The 20,557-nt window shown below is 33.2% G+C and overlaps 2 protein-coding genes across 6 annotated transcripts; one reads left to right on the top strand and one right to left on the bottom strand.

The window, feature by feature from the left end:
• The first annotated feature begins 2,293 nt into the window (after positions 1 to 2,293).
• Positions 2,294 to 7,406, top strand: LOC107945030 (uncharacterized). Of its 4 annotated transcripts, XR_005922239.1 has the most exons (6): positions 2,294 to 2,584; positions 3,616 to 5,061; positions 5,210 to 5,235; positions 5,525 to 6,457; positions 6,553 to 6,624; positions 7,097 to 7,406. XR_005922239.1 is itself a non-coding variant. In XM_016878846.2 (4 exons), the coding sequence occupies exons 2-4, from the start codon at positions 3,672 to 3,674 to the stop codon at positions 6,281 to 6,283; spliced, it is 2,175 nt and encodes a 724-aa protein (XP_016734335.2). In that variant the 5' UTR covers positions 2,294 to 2,584; positions 3,616 to 3,671; the 3' UTR covers positions 6,284 to 6,911. The 4 variants fall into 4 exon arrangements, 2 of the variants coding, with proteins under 2 accessions (XP_016734335.2, XP_016734336.2); XR_001696409.2 differs by lacking the exon at positions 7,097 to 7,406 and having other exon boundaries at positions 6,553 to 6,911; XM_016878846.2 differs by lacking the exon at positions 7,097 to 7,406 and having other exon boundaries at positions 5,525 to 6,911.
• A 1,154-nt stretch (positions 7,407 to 8,560) lies between these two features.
• Positions 8,561 to 9,983, bottom strand: LOC107945029 (40S ribosomal protein S25-2). Of its 2 annotated transcripts, none has more exons than XM_016878844.2 (4): positions 9,795 to 9,983; positions 9,645 to 9,719; positions 9,405 to 9,539; positions 8,561 to 8,835 (listed from the first exon to the last, which is right to left on the bottom strand). In XM_016878844.2, the coding sequence occupies exons 1-4, from the start codon at positions 9,795 to 9,797 to the stop codon at positions 8,722 to 8,724; spliced, it is 327 nt and encodes a 108-aa protein (XP_016734333.1). In that variant the 5' UTR covers positions 9,798 to 9,983; the 3' UTR covers positions 8,561 to 8,721. The 2 variants fall into 2 exon arrangements, with proteins under 2 accessions (XP_016734333.1, XP_016734334.1); XM_016878845.2 differs by having other exon boundaries at positions 8,607 to 8,835; positions 9,405 to 9,536; positions 9,795 to 9,955.
• Between the last annotated feature and the right edge of the window lie 10,574 nt (positions 9,984 to 20,557).

A 20,557-nucleotide genomic window follows, 5' to 3' on the forward strand; every position in this document is an offset into this window, starting at 1 on the left:
TATTTTCTAACTTTATTGCTATATATTTGTTTATTGTGTTCTTCAACTCTATGGCATGCTAAACTCTCTAATTAAAGGATTTTTGAAGTTTGATCTTGTAAATTTGTAAAATTTAATTTGTTATCAATCCTTCTTTGTTCTTTAGTATTTTCGAATCTTCAGTTTGAATTATAATTGTTCAAGTTTATTAAATATTCGACTGTTATTTGATAACTTAGAATAATTATCATCAATTAGAATAATTAAATTTGTAATTGTTTAATTCATTCTAATACTTGTGACCAACTTCATAATGGTGTATGTGGTAAGTAATATATATGCTTTTTGTGGTGTGAATGTGTGATCCAATTTAAATAAATCGAGTTTGTTGGTTAAAATTAGATTACTTTCATTTTTAATGTTACCGATAAGTTAAATATTGTACGTTAAATTATAATGTTATTTATTGGTTGGATTAGATTCATTGTGCTTTGGCACAATTCACCACTTATTTGATTAGTAATTGAATAAAAACAAATAATCAAATTGATTATATATTTTAAATGTTATTTGAATTGGAATAAAATTGATGTAGATTAATCGAATTAAAATTATTTTAAACTATCTGATTGTTTTAATATTAACCCAACAAGAAGAGCTTCTCAACCTATGAAATAACCTTGCAAGAGAGGATAGAAGGGTTCTTACTTTATTTTGTTTTGTTTTATTTTAATGATGATTTATAAGGGCAAATGACCAAAAAAAGCCCTTTTTTTTTCAAAAATTACCGAAATGGGCCACTTATCTAATTATTTACCGGAATGGTCCATTTTCAGCGAAATCGCATCCACGTCAGCGCGATGTCAGGGTACGCGCCAGGAAATCGCGTCCACGTAAGCGCGATTTGCTGACGTGGACACAAATCGCGCCCTCTAGGACGCGATTTGCTGACGTGGCATCAGTTTATGTTTTTTAACTTGGAAAACTTTGAAAGGCCATAACTTTTGGCTCGTTGTCCGATTGAGACGATTTTTTTTTATTTCAAATAAATTTTGCCAACGCGTAGATCTCGAAAAGTTATTCGAAATAAAAAAAATCGTCTCAATCGGACAACCAAGCCAAAAGTTATGGCCTTTCAAAGTTTTCCAAGCTAAAAAACATAAACTGATGCCACGTCAGCAAATCGCGTCCTAGAGGGCGCGATTTGTGTCCACGTCAGCAAATCGCGATTACGTGGACGTGATTTCCTAGCACGTACCCTGACATCGTGCTGACGTGGACGCGATTTCGCGGAAAATTGACCATTCCGGTAAATAATTAGATAATTGGCCAATTTCGATAATTTTTGAAAAAAAAATGGCCTTTTTTGGTCATTTGCCCGATTTATAAATTTATTTATTTAATATATATCATATATGATGTGTAGAGGTGATTATGGGCCGGGCCTCAATAAAATTTTATGTCCATTTTTTAGGTTTGAGTTCGGCTCGGCCCGTCCATATTAAATTTTTTTATATTATTATTTTTATATAAAAAATTTAAAAATATAATACATCAAATACACTAAAAACATTAAAATAAATGTTTACCAATAAATTAAAATTAAATTAAAGAATTATTTATACTTAAATAACACTAAGATAAGTGCAACTTAACAAGCAAATACTTCTAAAATAATAGTAACATTAATAATAAAACAAGAATTATATTATATTTAAATAATAATAATAAAACAATAGAAATATAATAGCGAAACAGCACCAAAGTAGTGACAAAACAACAACAAAAAAAACTTTTTTTTTTTACAAATTCGAGTTGAACCCGAATAAAAAATTTACTTAAAACTCGACTAATTTAAAAAACGAACCGTTCGAAAAAATTTTAATTCAAAACCAGACCCTCCCACTCAGATCTAATGATGCGAGACCTTTGGGGATTATTATTATTATTCTTAACAAATAAAGATATTTTGGAGCCAACATGTAAAAAGGTTTTGGACTATCTACCTTTACACAGAGAAATCATATATATAATATCATAAGTTGGTGCAACTCAAATGGCTGCAATATTACTGTCGGTCCAAATTTCCTAAGAGCCAATTAAAAATACATAGATTTCCAAAAAAGAAAATATTGTTAAATTTGGTAAATTTCAAAATCAAGAAAATGAATCAACTTTGTATTAGAATTCTAATTCAAATTAAAATGCTAATTAGAATGTTAATTTTTCGTTGTTTAAATGATAATAGAAAAGTGCAGGGGTGTGGGACCCCGGTTTAATTCAGCTCCCAGATTTCATCGGCTCGACTCGCTAAAGACATGTGAAAATGTGGCTCTCGGCTTCCTAAGATGCCTTCTTTTTCCTTTCATTTCTTTCTTTCCTTCTTTCACCAATTACATCCCGTCCTTCATTCCCCCACCCCCCTCTTTTTCTATCTCTTCCACCGTCCACAAATTCTCAAAATTCCCCAATTTAACTGTACATTTTTCCTTATTTTCTGATCTTAAATTCTCCATGGATCTGTGCTTAACTCTTGCTCTTCTCCTTCATCTTCCTTCTTTCTTTTCTTCGTGAACTCTTGATTCCTCTTTCTCAGCCTGTTCAGGTGAGTTCTTACGCGGTTTTGACTTAATTTTTACTCGTTATTGCTTGCTCGCTTTCATACTGCTTTCTTTTAGCATCTTCGGTTGTTGTTTAGTTGGTGCACGGAGCTTGTTTACTTGTTTCGACTTCTTCCGATTTTTTACTACTTGCTCTGCTTGAGTAGTTTATGAGTTATGATTCTCTACTTTTGCTTACGGAACTGTACAATCCGTTTTATTAGTAGCGATGAAATATAAAATAAGGGAAAGTATGAGTAAGTAGTCTTTTTTGTGCTATTATTTTTCTTCTTTATTTGAAAAGGATAGATTCGGTTCATGGAATGAACTCCAGAATCCAAACGTACTTCTTTATTTATTATAAATACGTTACGTTACAATGTGAAACGGCCTTTCTAATAGTTAATTAAATATTTGTTTATTGGTAATTAAGTTAGCTTTTAACGAAAATAATATATGTTTTTTTGGATACAGAACAAAATAATAATTAAATATTTAGAAGAACTTTCAATACCAATGTAGAAAAAGATCAATGCCTAATATATAGGTCCTAAACAAGAAAATTAATAATAATCCAAAATTTATCTTCCTACTAGGAAATACAATCAAACAAGAATATGCGAAAATAAACTTTTTTTGGAAATTTAACTACGGATCGCTTGATCTTGTAAAATATATTGCTTTTATAGTATATGTGGGATCGTGCTATCCAGTTTAAAATTCGTAGGAGCGACCAAACGTTGTAACTTTGGGAGCCTGGATTGATCATAAGGGTTTAACTAGTGCAATCAAAGAACTCTTTGGCTGCTTCAACCTTAAGGTTTCTAATTGGGTTCCCTTCTTTATGGGTTGAAATTGGGTTATTAGTTACGCATATAACTTGTTGATCCTTAAATGCCACTAAGCTCCAATTACTGGCCTTTATGAGCATTAGATTTTGATTTTTTTTTTAATTTCTGATTTCTAATTTGTTTGAATTTTGTTTTGAAACCTAATGGATATTATGTTTGATGGTGTTTGCTGAATTTTTTTTCAGTTAAGGTGCAATGAGCCCCTGAGACTTCTGAAATTAAAATAAAATTTGATCATATCATGTCTGATCGTGTTGCAAAATCAGATCCTGATAGTGATGGAACAGCTAGGAAATCTATGAATCATTACCAAGCTGCTTGGATGGATCACTGGAAACATGCAAGGCATAAACCATCCACTGAGGTTCGCAGTCATTTACTGCACTCCCCTGGACCGAGAAAAGATGATCACGAAGATTTTAAGAAGCACCCTTTGCTTTCTAGGACTGAAATTGCAGCGAATATTTCAACCTATTCTCAAGGATTTAGAGACGTTTCTGAAGACAGAACAGATGACACCTTGAAGAAGCGTCTGAGGATGGCTTCAATGAAGTCGGGGAAAGAAATTTTAGATGGACAGCCTCTTCCACTGTTCAGCAATTTAGGAAATAGGGAGAACGCCATGTCTTCAAAGAATAATGCAGGTACTTCATCTGGCGGTGAGGCAGTGAAGTATCAAATTGATCTCAATGATGGCCATAATTCTATTGGGTTGGGTAGAAGTGAGTGGACTTATCCAGAGGGCATATCACGAGTTCCTCAGCAGCTGATCAAGCCTCATGAATTTCTTGAAAACAACACTTTAGCTGTTTCATCATCTTTTCGGGATAATGTTGGGTCATGTTCTAAAATTGTACCATATTTACTGAATAGTGCTGCGGCTCAAACACAGTCCTTCGCATATCCGCATGAAAACATTGATCAACCAAGCCCAGTTGTTGCATCCAAAGAGCACCTCGCAGATGCTAAACTTTGCAGCTATTCTAACTTTTGGGTCCATGAGAAGAAAGCTGATAGCCTTTTCGAGTCCAGAAGAGTGGAGAATTCACTGTCCAGGCAGAATGTTGCACCTCTATTACTTCATGATCAGTCAAGAAACAATAGTCAGAATAAGCAGAGTCAGAAAGTGGAACATGATTCTAGGCTTAGATTGCTTCCAAGCTTGGGCAGTCCTGAGGCTGAGAAATCAGGAAAAGCATACGATGAATATCTCTTGCTGCCTAGAATACCTCGTTCTGTACATGATGTCAAGACCATGAGAATATGTACCACTATTGATTCTGTGGAAGAATTACCCACAGGTCCCTCCAAGATTTCTCAAACAACTCACCAATTTTTCATTACAAAGAAGACTGGTGTTAACTTAACTGAAGGAGGACAAGAGTTCAGAGATGCAACAGTCTCCCCCAAATTGAAGGGAAATATGTTCAATGAGTTCCTGAGCTTATCTCCCAGTTTCAGTTTCCATGGTCAGCAAGGAGTGAAACTGCAACCTCTGGAGAGCTCCACAGATAGTGAAAGAAAAGAAAATGTTCAGGACATCAGAACTTCTACTGTTTGTTTAAAGAATGAATCATCAGTTGAAACTGATGCGATGGAATTGGATGTTTTCCAGAAGAGCCTTCTTTCAGGTATGTATTTATGTTACCTCTGTAATCATGAAGCTAATGGAATTATGTATTGTAAACTCTTCGAAATATCTTTAAACTCAGTTAAATTTATATTTACTTGCTCTTTCAGTAATCATGTTCATATTTAATAAGCTTACTTTTGTTGCAGGAGTGGCTTTATGTCCATTAGATCAGGTAATTCTTTCGTATTCAGTTTTACTATGCTAAAAGTGAAATTTTTAATCAGATGAGATGTAGCTTTAAGATAATGGTACCTTTTGGATGAATACTTCTTTGGTTGGACTAAAGTTTTAATGAGCAATATGTTCTTGATATTCCATACAATGAGTATTTTCCTGAAGGCTATGGTTTAGTTCGGTCTTAACATCCTAGTGAGCATAGCATGCTAAAAGTACCTCTTTCTATACAAAGGGTCTCTGTATTGAGTATTCAAAACTAGACATAACTGTTTGTTAATTTTCAGAACATCAAGGGGGTTCATAAACCATCATTATCAGAAACTGGAAATGGTATTGGAGAAGCTGGGAATGAAATGGTCAACGGGGAATCACCTGATATGAATGAAAGACTTCCTGCACTTCCAGCTGCAGCAAATTCAATAGATGATGGAGGGACAAGCACCTCTAGAACCCAGAGCCTAGATGCAGAGCATCTCCTTTTCCATGCTGAGCAGCCTTCAAATTCCAATGCTACTGCTTGTCCAGATGGTCCTCTGGAGCCAGATCCAAGCAGCAGATGGGTTAAACGTCTCAAATTGAGCACCTCACATCCTTTTGCTTCTGGTACTAAAATCTCTAAAATGGGAGAAGTTTCATCCCGTGTAAAGATGAACAAGATCAGCAAAATCATGAATTGCAGCAAAACAAGTTCAGAGCCCACAGTAGGTAGAAGCCACGTGAGATCAAAATTGGCACTGGATCAACATCCAGTGCTATTAAAGAGTGGCGAGTCCAGTTCCAGTGGTTCAGGGAGGAAAAGTCAAGAAATCTCTCTTTCGCGTACTTGGATTCATCGATGGTGTCGTCACATAGCTTCACCTCCAAACAAGAAGCCTGATGCTGCATTGCTATGTGAACCACAGAGCTCAAAGGCAACATCGGATGAACTCCAAGAGAAGCAGTTTCCAAGCCTTGCAGCCATGGCTTTGATGGGGAAGGCCATGAACGGTTTTCATCCTTGTGAGTTTAGAAGGAAGGGGTCTTTGATAGTTTGGAACACTTGAGAGCTTCCAAGGCAATTCTAGCTAAAACCATTTGTGGTGGAAAAACAAATTGACCTTTAGGTTTTGCCGGGAGTGTTGGTGGTTCCATTTGTTGCCGAGGGCAATAGATGCCTGCCCCATCTTTATTACGTATGATAAGATATTTGGCACAAATGAAGTCAAAATGTTGCCTAGGTATGTTTCCTTCCTGCATGCATACATTTCATGTGACATTTACATCAAAGGGTAAAAGTTTTTGTAGCTGGGTTATTTACGGAGGGATCTTACAGAGGCCATTTGTCTTGAATGAGCACTTGGATGGAGGATGAAAGAGGCGATCACAACAGCTATCATCTTTTCTTGTAAGTTTGAAGAACACTCCATGATATTCCTTGTTTTGGTTAAAAACATCAATATTTAGCACTTGGACTGGGAAATGATAAGGATATAGAAACTGGACCATGAATATTTATTAACATGTTAAAGAGTAAGTTGTGTAATAATGAATGAGGTATTTGTTTTTGTCCACGACTGCTAAAGAGATAGAAAGACTGGTAAGTTTGTACTTAAGTGGATGGAGTACTTATGAAATTTACAGCTAGTCTAGGAGTATTTTGGTGATATATATTGATAATGTATGTTAATCTAACACGGGTAGATTCATTCTTCTTCTTCTTCTTGTTTGTATCTTTTATTTAGAAGGTCGTATCACTATACCTATGTTTAAAAATAGGTTGGATGCGAATAGCGGAAGGCATCTATAAACCTAGTTTCTCTTTCGTTTCATTAAATTCTTAGGCAGTAAGTGGAGGTTTTGAAGTTTGTCTTGCGCAGTTTGTTTTTCAGCTAAGAATTACTTACTGCAACAAAAGCCCATTGGCATTTTCATTTTGCAAAAAAGACTGTAAGTGTTTCTCCTCTACCCACATTTTCTTGCCTTTCTCTTTCAATCTTATCAGTAGTGATGACCGGGCACTATTCTCTATGATGCTATCGTAGAGCTACTAGAGTTCAGATAGGGAATAAGAGTTATAGTACGCAGGGGCAGGGCTAAATGTTCACAAAGCCAAAAGAAGCACGTAAGAGAAAGATCTATGGAAGTATAAAGTGAAAGTTTTAAAATTAAACTAGTTTTTAATATCAACTGATTTTACGCTTTTCATTTTTTATTTGGTTTTTTTTGTTTCTTTTACTTGAGTTCTCGAATATAACTAAAATATACTTATTTAACAAAATGTTTTTATCATATTGAAAAATGGATGGTGTTGATTAATCCTTTTTTTAATATTAAAAAACTCTAATCATAATTACAGAATTCGATACCATATTCAATTTAATAATTAACGCAAAGCAAACATTATTTAAGATATAACTAATTAAAATACAAATTGTTTTGTTGCAAATTTTCATTGTTTTCTTTCCTTAATGGTCAATAAATTGATTATATTGTTCATAGATAATATGTAGTTAATAAAAATATATTAGAATAGATTACATAAATATTATTTATAATATTTTATATGTGAAATATAAAGCTACTTCTTATATAAATAATTGATTTTTCTTTTTTGTGAGAGAAAACATAATAATTTCAATAAATTCAATATAAAAATTATTACTTTTATTTGTATTACAAATTAATTTAATAGAAGCATTAATACAATAAAAAATTATTTATTAAATAAAAAAGTTTAAATAAATACTTTAATAAAATTAAAATTCTTATTTAAAATGACAAATTCGGAAGCTATATTATTAATAAGTTTAAAAGCTTACCTAAAATGTTAAGATACGTGGGTGCCATTATCGTCGTCATTTCTTCTGTTTTGGTCCAACTTTCAACATTCATTGATATTTGTTTCAGTTCTTCACATGATCATTTCATGTTTTACTTATTCAATTTTGATTGCTCAAGCTCTCATAAAATAAGCAAAGTACAATGAAAGTATTTGCATTTTGCTTTTTTTACTTAAAAAATGAACAAATTAATCCAGATTAAAGAACAAACTTTGGCAATAGAATAGGAGATAAGCAGCCAACACAAATACCTCAAAGATCTATCTAAATGCTTCTGAAGATTTAACCCTAGTTCAAGGCATGGAACGTTCCAGAACAAAGAAATGGACCCAAATTTCTCTTCTTATGAATAACCATTTCCTCCACATTATGATTTTGATCTTCTACCCCCGCGTTTCCTCAAAATCCAGCAAGTTAACACAGAAAGAGGTGTTGCTTGGCCTCAATTTCCTCAAATAGGACATTTTAAGGACCTTATCAATTTCATCTAGGAAAGCTGAGTGGCCAAAGAAGCTGAAATTCAACCATTAAATCATTCTAGAAAAAGTAGCCAAAGAGAAGTTTTAAACCAAATTTGAAGGGGGAAAAATCATTTATCCAAGTCAAAACTCAACCATGGCAATACTTCATAGAACTAATTAAGCAAAAATATAACTAAAGATCTAGTTGTTTGTTGCCCTAGTGTAAATCTGCTGGCTTGAATGCGCAGAGACCAACCTAATCAACCCTCTTGCCATCAACTCCCGTATCGCCTTCCTTGCAAGTGATCCATTAATCTGTGAAGTGCACACACACACAAAAAAAACCATATTAGACACGGTAGCCAGGTTTAGACTCTATTCAATAGAGTTAGCGCATGCGAACTAGAAGTAAACATTCTATAAAAAGAATGTCAACCTGACCTGGAACCAGCATTCTAACTCTATAACACGAGGGTATGAACGTATTATTTTGTCACAGCAATACATACAACAAGAGTTTATGACCCAAAACAACCCTACTTTAGATCACCATTCGAGGTCAGACATTGAATAAACAACTAAGAATTAGGGTGCCCAAATTCATCTATCCGTGTAGCAGTCACCATTGATTCAACAATAAAAAACTCGTGCCAGATAAACGTTTATTTTCCAAAAAATTGAGCAGGGCGACAAGCCGACATCAAATAGAATGAACTGTTTAGATCTCAACCTCTAGACTAGAGACAACACCATAAATCAAATCGAAAACTAATATCATCACAAATGCAAAAGAAAGGTAAACATCATGCAAAGGTAAACAACATTACAAAAACAACAAAAAATGATTAACATGTAATATAAAGAGGTAGAAATGAAAAAAGTACCCTCATACGATCAGAGAGTATTGAAGGAGTGATAAGCTTGTATTTAGGAGCTTCAGAGAGAAGCTTGTCATAGGTAGCTTGGTCAAACAGTACCATGTTGTTCACCTTCTCCTTTTGCTTTCCCTTACTCCACTTCTGTTAATACAACAACAAACCCCCCCCCACTTCATATTTAACTTTTGAAAAGCAGAAAGATCAACCCCATTATATATATAGCATAAGATATAATAAAAAGATGACCTTCTTCTTCTGCTTTCCACCTCCAGACTTGGCTGGCTTAGATGAAGGAGGAGGGGCTTTGTCCTTCTTTGGGGCCTGCAAAACCAAATAAAAAAGAAGTTATTTTCTGATCTAAAACAGAGTAGGAGATGATGAGATTAACGAACATACCATGGGATGTTTTGGAAGTAAAGAAAAATGGGTACAGAGAAGAGCAGAGCGTTTTGGGCGGCGACGAGAGGGATGACATGGAGGAGGTGAGCGATTTTTCTAGCCTAGAGTTTGAGCCCCATATCTCAAACGTCGCCGTTTACATCGTAAACCCTAGGTTCCTATTTTTCTTGGCCTTCTAATTTACTATTCATGTTAATGTTAAGCTTTCGATTTTATCATTTAACTAAAAAATTTATAATTTAGTTATTGAATTGTTGAAAAAATTTTATTTTAAGTCATTTAACTATTAAAATTGATATTATATAATTTTTTCTGTTTGCATTGTATGTACTAATTGAAAGTTCTTTTTTTCCTATTATTTTATAATTTAATTTTTTTTTCATGAAATAATTTTGAATGTCACAAATCTGCGAATCAAAATTTTAATAATTTTTTTTCTGATTTCTGACACTGACCATCAAATCGACTTGAACATAAGATAAGTTTTTCTACCCATCGATGGGTATTGATCCACCGTATCAGTTGTCAAATTGTCACTCGGAGCTTACTTGCGAAACTTTAAAAGAAAATTAATAGTCAAATAACTTAAATAATTTAGTGATTTAAATTAAAATTTTCAAATAATTTAGTGACCAAAATGAAAATTTGTCCATAATTTAATGATTGATAATATAAAATTACCCTTATTATTATGCTTAAAAAGTGTCTTCTTTTTTTAAAAAATAAGATAGAAAATATGTTGTGGAAGAAAATAATTGGTGTCAAAAACATTTTTACAAAAGACAAAAAATAAATATTTTAGTTTTTGGGCTTGGATTAAAGCCCGGATAGATAATAGGGATTAGTTTGGAAAGCTGCTTATTTACTATTGTTTTTAGTTTGAAATAATGGGAACCACCTTTCATTATCAATAGTAAATGAAGCTTAATCTAACTTTGGAGCCACAAATTAATTATCTTTTATTGAAGATTTACAAGTTAAGAGTTAAAAAAAGGTTTAAATGAGAAATTAATTTTTAAAATTATATTATTTTTCCATCTACATACTTAAATTATTTTTTGGTCAAAAGCTATACTTAAATTATAATTTTATTATTTCGATAAAAAAAAACTATGATTTTGTTATTCGTTATCCACGTTAAAAAAACAATCTTGAAGTCAATCGCATATAACATTTTTTATTTAAAAATATAATATTTATCTCTCCCTCTGTCCTTCACCTGCAAATATTGATTTTGATGTTTTTTCTTTTACTTGTATTCTCCTCTCTAGACTTTTTGATCATTATAACAGTGTTGCATCAATGGATTCTTTATTACTTGTAGTTTGAAAACATTCCCTCACAGTCTTGAAGGCATTGCAACAAATAGAGCTTTGAATGGTATGATTTTTGTGGTTCTAGTAAGGGGGTTAAGATGAAAAATAATATATAATATTTTCCCATCAGTTCTAGGTTTTTGTTTGTTTCCTTCAACACACTGAATTTAGAGAGAAATTGCGTTGTCTTAGCCCAGATATCTGCACATTTTTTCTATCATTTTCAAGCTTTTGGAACTGTGAATCGATAGAGGAAAACAGGGGTTTGTTGCTTTCGAGAGAATCAATTGTAGTAGGAGGACCAATTCACTCAACTCTACCAGATGCACTTTCAATTAAAAAATAAAAGTTGGGATTGTGGGAAAGAAAAAAAATGGCTAGGAGTGTTTGTTTTTTTTAATGGAGAGTCACGGTTGTATCAAAAGTGGTAACATACCAGAGTTTAGGCACCATTTTTATCAAAAAATAGTTTAGATATTTAAATGGGAAAATAGTATATTTTAGAGACCATTTTCTTAATTAAACCTTCTATATTCTCAGAATTCATGACGGTTAGAATTAAAGAGCAGGTAACCACAAATGTAGCAAAACCGCGATATTTTGTTGTTGGACATCAAGTTTGGCGTCATTTGCTGGTGTTTGTGGTATTGTCGGAACAAGAAAATTTTTTTATGATGAATGGATACAAGGTGAGGGCATATGGGAAAAATGTATGCGGCTATACCATGAAACTGTTAGTTGTTCGACTGTGTTGCAGGGTGTTGGAACATTGAGCTCTACGCAAAAATGGACAATGGTTAAGTGGACTTAATCGCCTATGCACTGGTTCAAAGTAAATGGGGATCGTGTTGTCCATACGGATATCAACTTAGCCACATCAAGTGGTGTTATATGTGCTCATGATGGATCATGGTTATTGGGGTTTGCTCGACTTGTCAGATGTTGCACAGTTGTTGGGACCGACCCGTATAATCTCAACAAACAACTTTAAATCCCGAAAGAACAAAGTACTCAGGCTAAAACCAAAAATTCCCCGAAACTCACAGAAGTTTCTCAATCTCAAAAAGATGATAAAGATCATTATTTTAGGTTACAACAGCCCCTTTTATAAGCTAAATTTGTAGATTAAATATGACTAAAATAACCTAGACTAATCAGAGTTTAACTGGGAAACAATAACATAATTTAACTAGGGAGAAGAAAACCCAGTTGAATTGGGGAACACGTTGCCACGTCGCAACGTTGCATGCTCATTGTGGGGACATCATTCTTCACGTCACCGAGATGTGGCCAATCTTCTAGTCAGGACGTCGTAGTCGTCTCGTCACGACGTCGGCTCGTAAATACGAGACACACTCCACAAATCTCCACATTTACTCGTATTTTCTCATACCTCCTTTTCCAAGCCCATCACGGGCCTATCTAAACCTTTGCAGGATACTCATCAAGTCCAAACCAGCATTTGAACTTGAAAACTTAAATACTCTTAATAGCGGATCCATTGCTTAATATGAAAGAGTCAAATTTCTTAGACTAGCATCCAGTCAACTCTGACTCCATAATTGTCGAGGAAATTGTTGCTACACCAGTCATAGTTGAACCTTGAAGAACATAGAGACTGTCAATCTTTCGACCTTTCATAAAAACGAGAGCTCTACGGGATATCTTAATGTCGCTCGACTCGATAATGATTCTGCACTTTTTCAAGTCTAACATACTCAAATAGATAATGTTTTTATCAAATCAAACACATGTCTGACATCTAATAGAGTCCTTAAAATTTTGTTATGCATCCTAATTTAAACGGTACTAATACTAATTATCTTACAGTGTGAGTCATTCCCCATACGCACAACTCCACATTCAATTGAACTATATGTGGAAAACCAGTCCCCTATTGGGACACATATGGAAAGAGCACTCTGAATCCAGGATCTACTCGAACGTAGACTTAGACTTTTCATTCGTGGACACCAACAACCAATCATCACCCTTGTCTTTGGTCATATTAGCATTAGCCACTTCATCCTCGTTTCTCTCAGCAGCCCTCTTGTTCTTATTTTGTAGTTTGTAACAATATGTCTTAATGTGGCCTTTCTTCTTACAATAGTCACATACTTTGTCTTGATTCGTCAACCTCGAACCAATCGTACTTCTCGCAACAAATGTCGAGGGTTTCCAACCTGAACTGTTACCCGAATCAAACTCATTTTCGAATTTGTCTTTGCTCAACAAGTTTCCCTTCACTTCCTCGAATTTCTCTCCCATAAGTCAAAGTTTCCCTGAAAGAATTTTATGAATAGGACAAATAGCACAATAATTGCATGGCTTGATCTTCATCATCAATTTGAACCTTGACGTTCTTTAAATCATTCAAGAGAGAAACAAACTCATTGATGTGACCCCTAATGAAGGCATCTTTTTTCATATAGAATGTACACAGTCGTTGTTTCAAAACCAAATAGGCTGGTGTTGTTTTCTTTGAAAGTACCTTTTGTAACACATCGTTTGTAAGACACAACTGAATTGTAGACAGGGTCTTCTCATCAAGCTCATCACATTCTGACTGATCTAGATATTTGGGCTTTTTCTCGGTAACTACTTTTTCAAGCCATTTTGAACTAGAATTATTGTCATCTGAACTTGTCATAAATTGAAAATTATGTAGTCGTTGAACCTATCAATACCAAACCTCATTACCATCTCTGAACATGTCGATCTGCGGAAGTTGAACTTGACTCTGATATCAATTTGTTGGGGATCGACCCATATATGCAACGAGAAAATAAAAGTAAAAGTAGAGAATATCAAACACACAAATATTTATGTGGAAAATTTCCTCCAAATAAGAGGACAAAAAACCAAAGGTAAAGGAGACTTCACTAAATGAGCAAAAATCGAAAAGAGTACAAGATGGAGATAATCTCAACAAACAACCCTAAATCCTGAAAGAACAAAGTACTCTGGTTAAAACCTAAAATTCCCTAAAATTTACTGAACTTTCTCATTCTCAAAAAGATGATGAAGGTAATTATTCTAGGTTACAATAGCCCCTTTTATAGGCTAAAATTCGTATATTAAATATGACTAAACTAACCTAGAATAATTAGAGTTTAATTAGGAGAGGAAAACCGATTAAATTAGGGAACACGTCATAATGTCGCATGATCCTCGTCGGGACATCATTCTTCTCTTCGTTGGGACGTGGCCAGTCTTTTCGTCAGGACGTCGTGGTCGTCTCATCACGATGTCGGCTCTTTCTCGTTGCGATGTCAACTCGTAAATATGAGGCACACTCCATATTAGTGCTAGAAGCGAAAGCCTGGGATGTCTTTGATGGGCTAACTCAAGCTTGGAATCGTAGTCTTCGCCAAATAATAATGGTAACGGATAGTCTCGAATTTCGAGTATATGTACTACATACAAATTTGATTTTTCACCATGTGAAAGCTTAAAAAATTCAATTGGTAAGTTTTTTAGACTTAATTTATCTATTTTGACAATGATGAATAAAAGTGTAGATGGAGTGAGATAAAGAGTGGTGGAGATGAGAAAGACAATTTTTTTAAAAGTGTATGGGAAGACAATTGAATACACATATTATTCCTTAATAAAGAGTGATATTTTTTATCCTATTATATGTGTAATCAGTTATTTTGACAATTATTTTACAAATTTTAATTTTTTTTATAATTTTATTTTTAAAGAATTTTACTCTTTTTAATATCTTTTATTAGTTTTATAGCACTTCAACCCATATTTAAAATGAACCTAAACAAATGTATTCAAATTTAAACGAGCTTGGACATTTCATTTTGGACGTACATTTTTTTTTATTTTTGAGTATTTTTAAATTTTTAAATATATACTAGTATTAACTTCCATCAACAATGTCGGTATCGATATCTGTTAATGATCAAATCCTGGTCTACTTCTTAGGAGGCACGATAACCTTTTAACCAAGTAACGATTAGATTGATGTATCGAGCGATCAAACTGCAGCTAGACTTGAATGATAAAGTCTCATATGTATCCATGCATAAGAAAAAGGCTCGCATCTATTTGGACAAGGTTGATAGGAGAGGCTCCACATGCAGAGCAAGCTACACGCGAGACAATACCATGGCTGACGAGGTACTATAACAGGCGAGGTGCCCTCAAAATTCGGCTAACGAGATCTCTCTCTTTGCGAAGTAGGTACAACAACATTATCACTTATTTTTAAAAATTAGCTTTTAACGCTACATGTGTTGTATGTGGGTATACATATTTATTATTTTAAAATAAAAAGATAAAAGATAATATATATCATATTTCATATAAATAATATTTTATAAATCAAATAAATTAGAATCATAATTTAAGTAATAGTATAATATTATTCAATTTATTTTTTTATAATTATTTAAATATTAACATATTGCAAAACCAGACTTTTTATTCTTTAATCTTCATTGTTTTGATTTTTGTAAAATCTATATAAATATATATATTTTTTGTTATAACTAAAAATACCATTATAAAATAACAATAAATTTTACCATAAATTATAAAAAGGATTCAATCAATGACATGGTAAAATACAATTAAGTTAAGATTAAAATATATATAATGCTCGGTTCTTTTACTGATTTATGCCCGCCGCTTTGGATCATCCAGAGTTGATTTCCTTATTGTTTTAAGTGTTTGCAATCACTCATGATATGTTGTGCTTGAGTTGTGACAGAGCTGATTATCAATGTGCCATAATATTCTATTGATACTGAACTTGAAGGTTTAAAATAACAGCTTACCCAATGTCTACCCAATGTACCTATTAACCCTTTCAACTATGAAAAAAAATCCTGGGAAATATATACCTATTCATCCCCTGATTTATATCCAAAATATGTCTAACCCAATTTACGTATTTGACTATGTATAGTTTCACATTTCAAGTAAGAACATAGATAAAAATATCACAAAGAGTTTCATCAAAACTTAATTCAATCATTTTTTTTAAATCACTTTTATGCAACTGAATCTTGGGTTCCAAGAGGTCTTCAAGGAAAACATTTGTTAGTGTGCTAGGGTCTCATTAAGGAGCACCTAGCTATGATAGTGTCCTTATTGAAACATTTAGGGCCTTGAACATTATGCGATTTTTTTCCTTCCTAAGTTGTAACCTAACAACACATAAATATTTTAATGGAACAGTTGACTAGAAAAGAATTTATCAAAGAACAATGAATAACAGTGGCCTTATCCTTGTGTTTGGTACTGGTTGGGCTTTAGTTGGTTGAATAACTTTGCCTTTCCTTTGGTGAAAACAAATATGGGAATACTGGCTCAATTCCAGTTCTTGCCTAATCATGTGCTCCATTAATGGGTTGGAAGGCATGTAAATATGATGCGTATGTGTTTTTATGGTAACACTGATGCAAGTAGTCATTAGGGTTGTCACCTATATGCCAAAACATGCAGGGGGACATGGTAGACCAATTCCTACAACTACAAGTCTTGCCATTCAAATGAACAATATATTGCCTTCTACCTTTTTTTAACTTCACATTCGTGCTCATCATTCCCAACCATTTCCCAACCCACAGCTTTTTGTTACAGGCATCTAATTTATCCTTCACCAAATGTCTATAATTGTATATCTATCTATTGCAAAACTCTTTCTTCTCCATTATTCATTCATTAGATTCATCAAAATTTCCATGAGCATTGCTATTATACTTTTTTAACTCACTCTTATGATGTTAGAGTTGAATGTCACATACAAGTTGTTTAAAACCATGTCAGACTTGCTTTCACACTGAAGGAAAGCCTTGGTCCAATTTTTTGGGTTCTTAGACCTTAACTCTTTGACCATATCTTTATCTTTTGCATCCAGTTCAATAAACTTATCCTCTCATTCCCTCTGTATGGTGACTTTAACTATTGCTCAAAAATGGAACTCATATATATGACTTCTCTTTCTATCTCCCAATCTAGTTAACAAAAACATGTCGCACACAATTCCTACTTGTCGAGTTATTGTACCCAAAGGGACTATGTAAGAAAATATTTATGAAATGAAATTAAAAACACTTTGGTGAAGGAAAATCTTTTGTTTTGAAAATGAGTTTAATAAAACTAGATTTTATCTAAGTAAATTAACTAAGAAAATTAATAGGTAAAAATTTCAATGCACGATTTCTGAAAAACAAGTTTAATCAATATGACATAATTGTGTTAGATCAATTACATTTCTTAACTTAATATTATTAAAACAAAGTTCATGTTGTTACGAATAAATTCACGGCAACTTGGCAATTTGTTAACTTAGAGCACATATAGACTTACCAAATTAACTAATCTCTTGAACATATTACTACAATTCAAACAATTAATTAATTTTAATAAGCAAGTAAAAGATTAAGTGAAGTGACAATATATTCCTACATTGAAACAATTTAATCACAATAATCTTGCAAGTTATGCAAGGCTAATATACCATTTAATACCGTCGCTAATTTAACCCTCAACTACCTAAGAAGATTAAACATGCACAGATTAAATATTGTGTCAATTAATTGTAATTTTAATACGATTAATAATTAACTCATTAGTTATCTTACCATTATAATGCAAGTATAACATAATCATGGTTTTACTTAATCAAACAATTTACCAAGACCTATAACAACACAAACATGATTTTAATAATTTAAGTAAACAAAATGCAATCAACCTAACACGAATTAAATTTAAGCCAAGTTAATTAAATTCAGAATAGCAACATAACAAATATTTATAGACGTGTTCATAACAACAATAACGAAATTTAAAGGACATGAAACTATAATCAAATCTAGTGTTTCTCCAAAGCCAAACTAGTTTGCTCCTCTCCTTCTTCGCTCGTTCTGTTGATCCAAGGCTTCTATAAGCACTTGAATGCTGCTACCCAATGTTGTTGAAAGCTCTTTTCCAAGAGGGAAATCGGCAAAGGGAAATAGAAAGGAAAAATGGGAAACAAATGGAGGTTTTGGAAGGGAGAAAGTGAGTAAAAGAGAGAAAGAAGTGTGAATGATAGATGTGTTGAATGAATAGGTGAATGAGGGGTATTTATAGGTAGGAGTGGCTGCTAAAAATAGAAAATAATTAGCAGCCACACACTTCCCTTGGCCGGCACACATGGAGCAAACTTTGAATGTTTCAAACTTTACTAAATTTAGATTGGGGCAAATCTTTAAAGGCATAGAAAGTGGAGGGTTTTGAATAGGATTTTAAGGAAACTTGAGGTCTGTTTTGCAAGCAATTTAATCAGCTAAATAAGCTAATTGGGTTAGCTTATTGGGTCATTTTTGGGCTGCAAATGCTCTTATTGGATCAGTCTTCAATGCTTAGTACACTAGGTCACTTTCTCCTTCAAGATTTATATTAATTTTTAACCCAATTTAATTTAGATAAAAATTAAATACAAATTATATAAATGATCATCATTTGGGCCAAACTTGGCTAGAAAAAATATTTAATCTTGCCCTTGGTTCACTTGATGCAAAAATTCCCCAACGGTTCAAGCCTTTCGAGGGGTCTGCCGAACCAATTTTCATCTTTTGTGCAAAACTGTTAAAAATAAACCAAATTTGTGAAAATTTATTATAAAAATAATTAATATTTAATATTTTAATAATTTAAGTGCAAATTAATTATTTTATAATTAAATTATGAATTTCGACAAAATTTACTACGAAACTACATGAATTAAAGCTCAAAAAGTGCTAAAAAGTCTATATATCTTTGTGTTTCCATGGAGACAGTCTAGAGTAACCCTATTCATAGCCATCTTAATAGTCCTAATAATATTATTTATAACGCCCTCAACCCGACCCGATTCATCTGGTCCGGATCTCGGATGCTACTAACCAATACAAAACATTTAACAAAAACAATTTACATTTTCTCATTTATTTTAAAGTTGTTATTTGAAGTTCAAAAAGAAAAAAATAACATTTGGGAGTTTAAAATAAAATATATGATAAATAACTCATTACATCAAATTTTATATAGATCTCTACAAGTTGGAAACTATTTCAAGACAAACTCAAAGGCGTGTTCAAGACTGCGCCACATATCCACTGTATGCATAATAGCCCACTCTGTCACTATCTTGGCGTATTTTGGCGTTGTCCTTCCAAGCGAAGCCTCTTCAAAAAAAACCCTAAAATAAATAACAAACCTTGTAAATACAAGAGTACTTAGTGAATTCCACTATAATCATACCTTTATAGACACTTTGCAATCTTGTACAAATTTTCTAAGAGTCAACCATTATCTACATCATTGACTTCGGTTGATACCATCACAGTGTTATCATTCTTTTGTATGCTAGTTATCATGCCCTTATCATACTTAATCTTCCATATCTCGTTAATTGAGGAATCTTCTAATCATTTTATGAATCTCTTATTCCATGATACTTACTTAACAAGAACATACTCTCAGAAACTACTTCTAGCAATCCACATTTTAACCCATTCTCTTATTTCAAGCAACTATTCACTGACATTATCTTGGGCGGATACATATATATATATGGCAGATACATACACAAAATTTCATACTATTGATTCACTCTTAGACATACCTTGATCTAGTTCTGTACATATCTCCATACTGATAATTCACTGCATATAACATCCAAATGAACTCTATATCATGCTATAACAGAATCTCATAATTCAAAATAGTATTGACTCAGATTCAGAATAAATTTGGAAGAAGATGCGATACCCATTACTTTTCATACTTACAGATCATCATAACATATGCCCTTCTTGACATAGATATACACATATCTTTTTCATGGAAAACCTTTAAGACTTGATTCAACTCTTATTCCATAGCATATCAATACCTTATCTTCGTTATACCTATTATGGAATTACTAGAACTTACTCATATCTTACCATAGAGACAGACATTCAGATTCATAACTTACCAGATATTCCTGACAGTTCACGCCACATAGACTTAGTCGAATACATCATACATGCAATCAGATAGAGCACGCCACTAAGGCGATCCATTCAGAATTTTTTATAAAGGCATCCCTTTTAGAGTTTGCCACAAAGGCTATTCTTTTAGAGTTCACCACAAAGGCTATGATTAGTTGTCGTGTTTACAATGTGGATTTTCCTAAACTCACATTACGTGAAATTTGCCCATCATTGTCCCGGGTCACACAAAGAACCTCATTGGGTAATCATTATTCCTTAGTTCTTATTCAAAGGATTCCATGGCCATGGACTTTTCCTTCAGAGTTCATATTAGAATTCGTGTTTTCAGTCCCAACAGACTCCATTAGACACCACCACGATGAACAAACACAGACTCTCTTGACAAACTCTTCATGCATTGGCACAATCTAAATTCAACATTTTACTTCACTAACTTACACCCAAATAGAACACACAT

Source organism: Gossypium hirsutum, chromosome D12, assembly GCF_007990345.1.
Source record: "Gossypium hirsutum isolate 1008001.06 chromosome D12, Gossypium_hirsutum_v2.1, whole genome shotgun sequence".
NCBI lineage: Eukaryota > Viridiplantae > Streptophyta > Magnoliopsida > Malvales > Malvaceae > Gossypium > Gossypium hirsutum.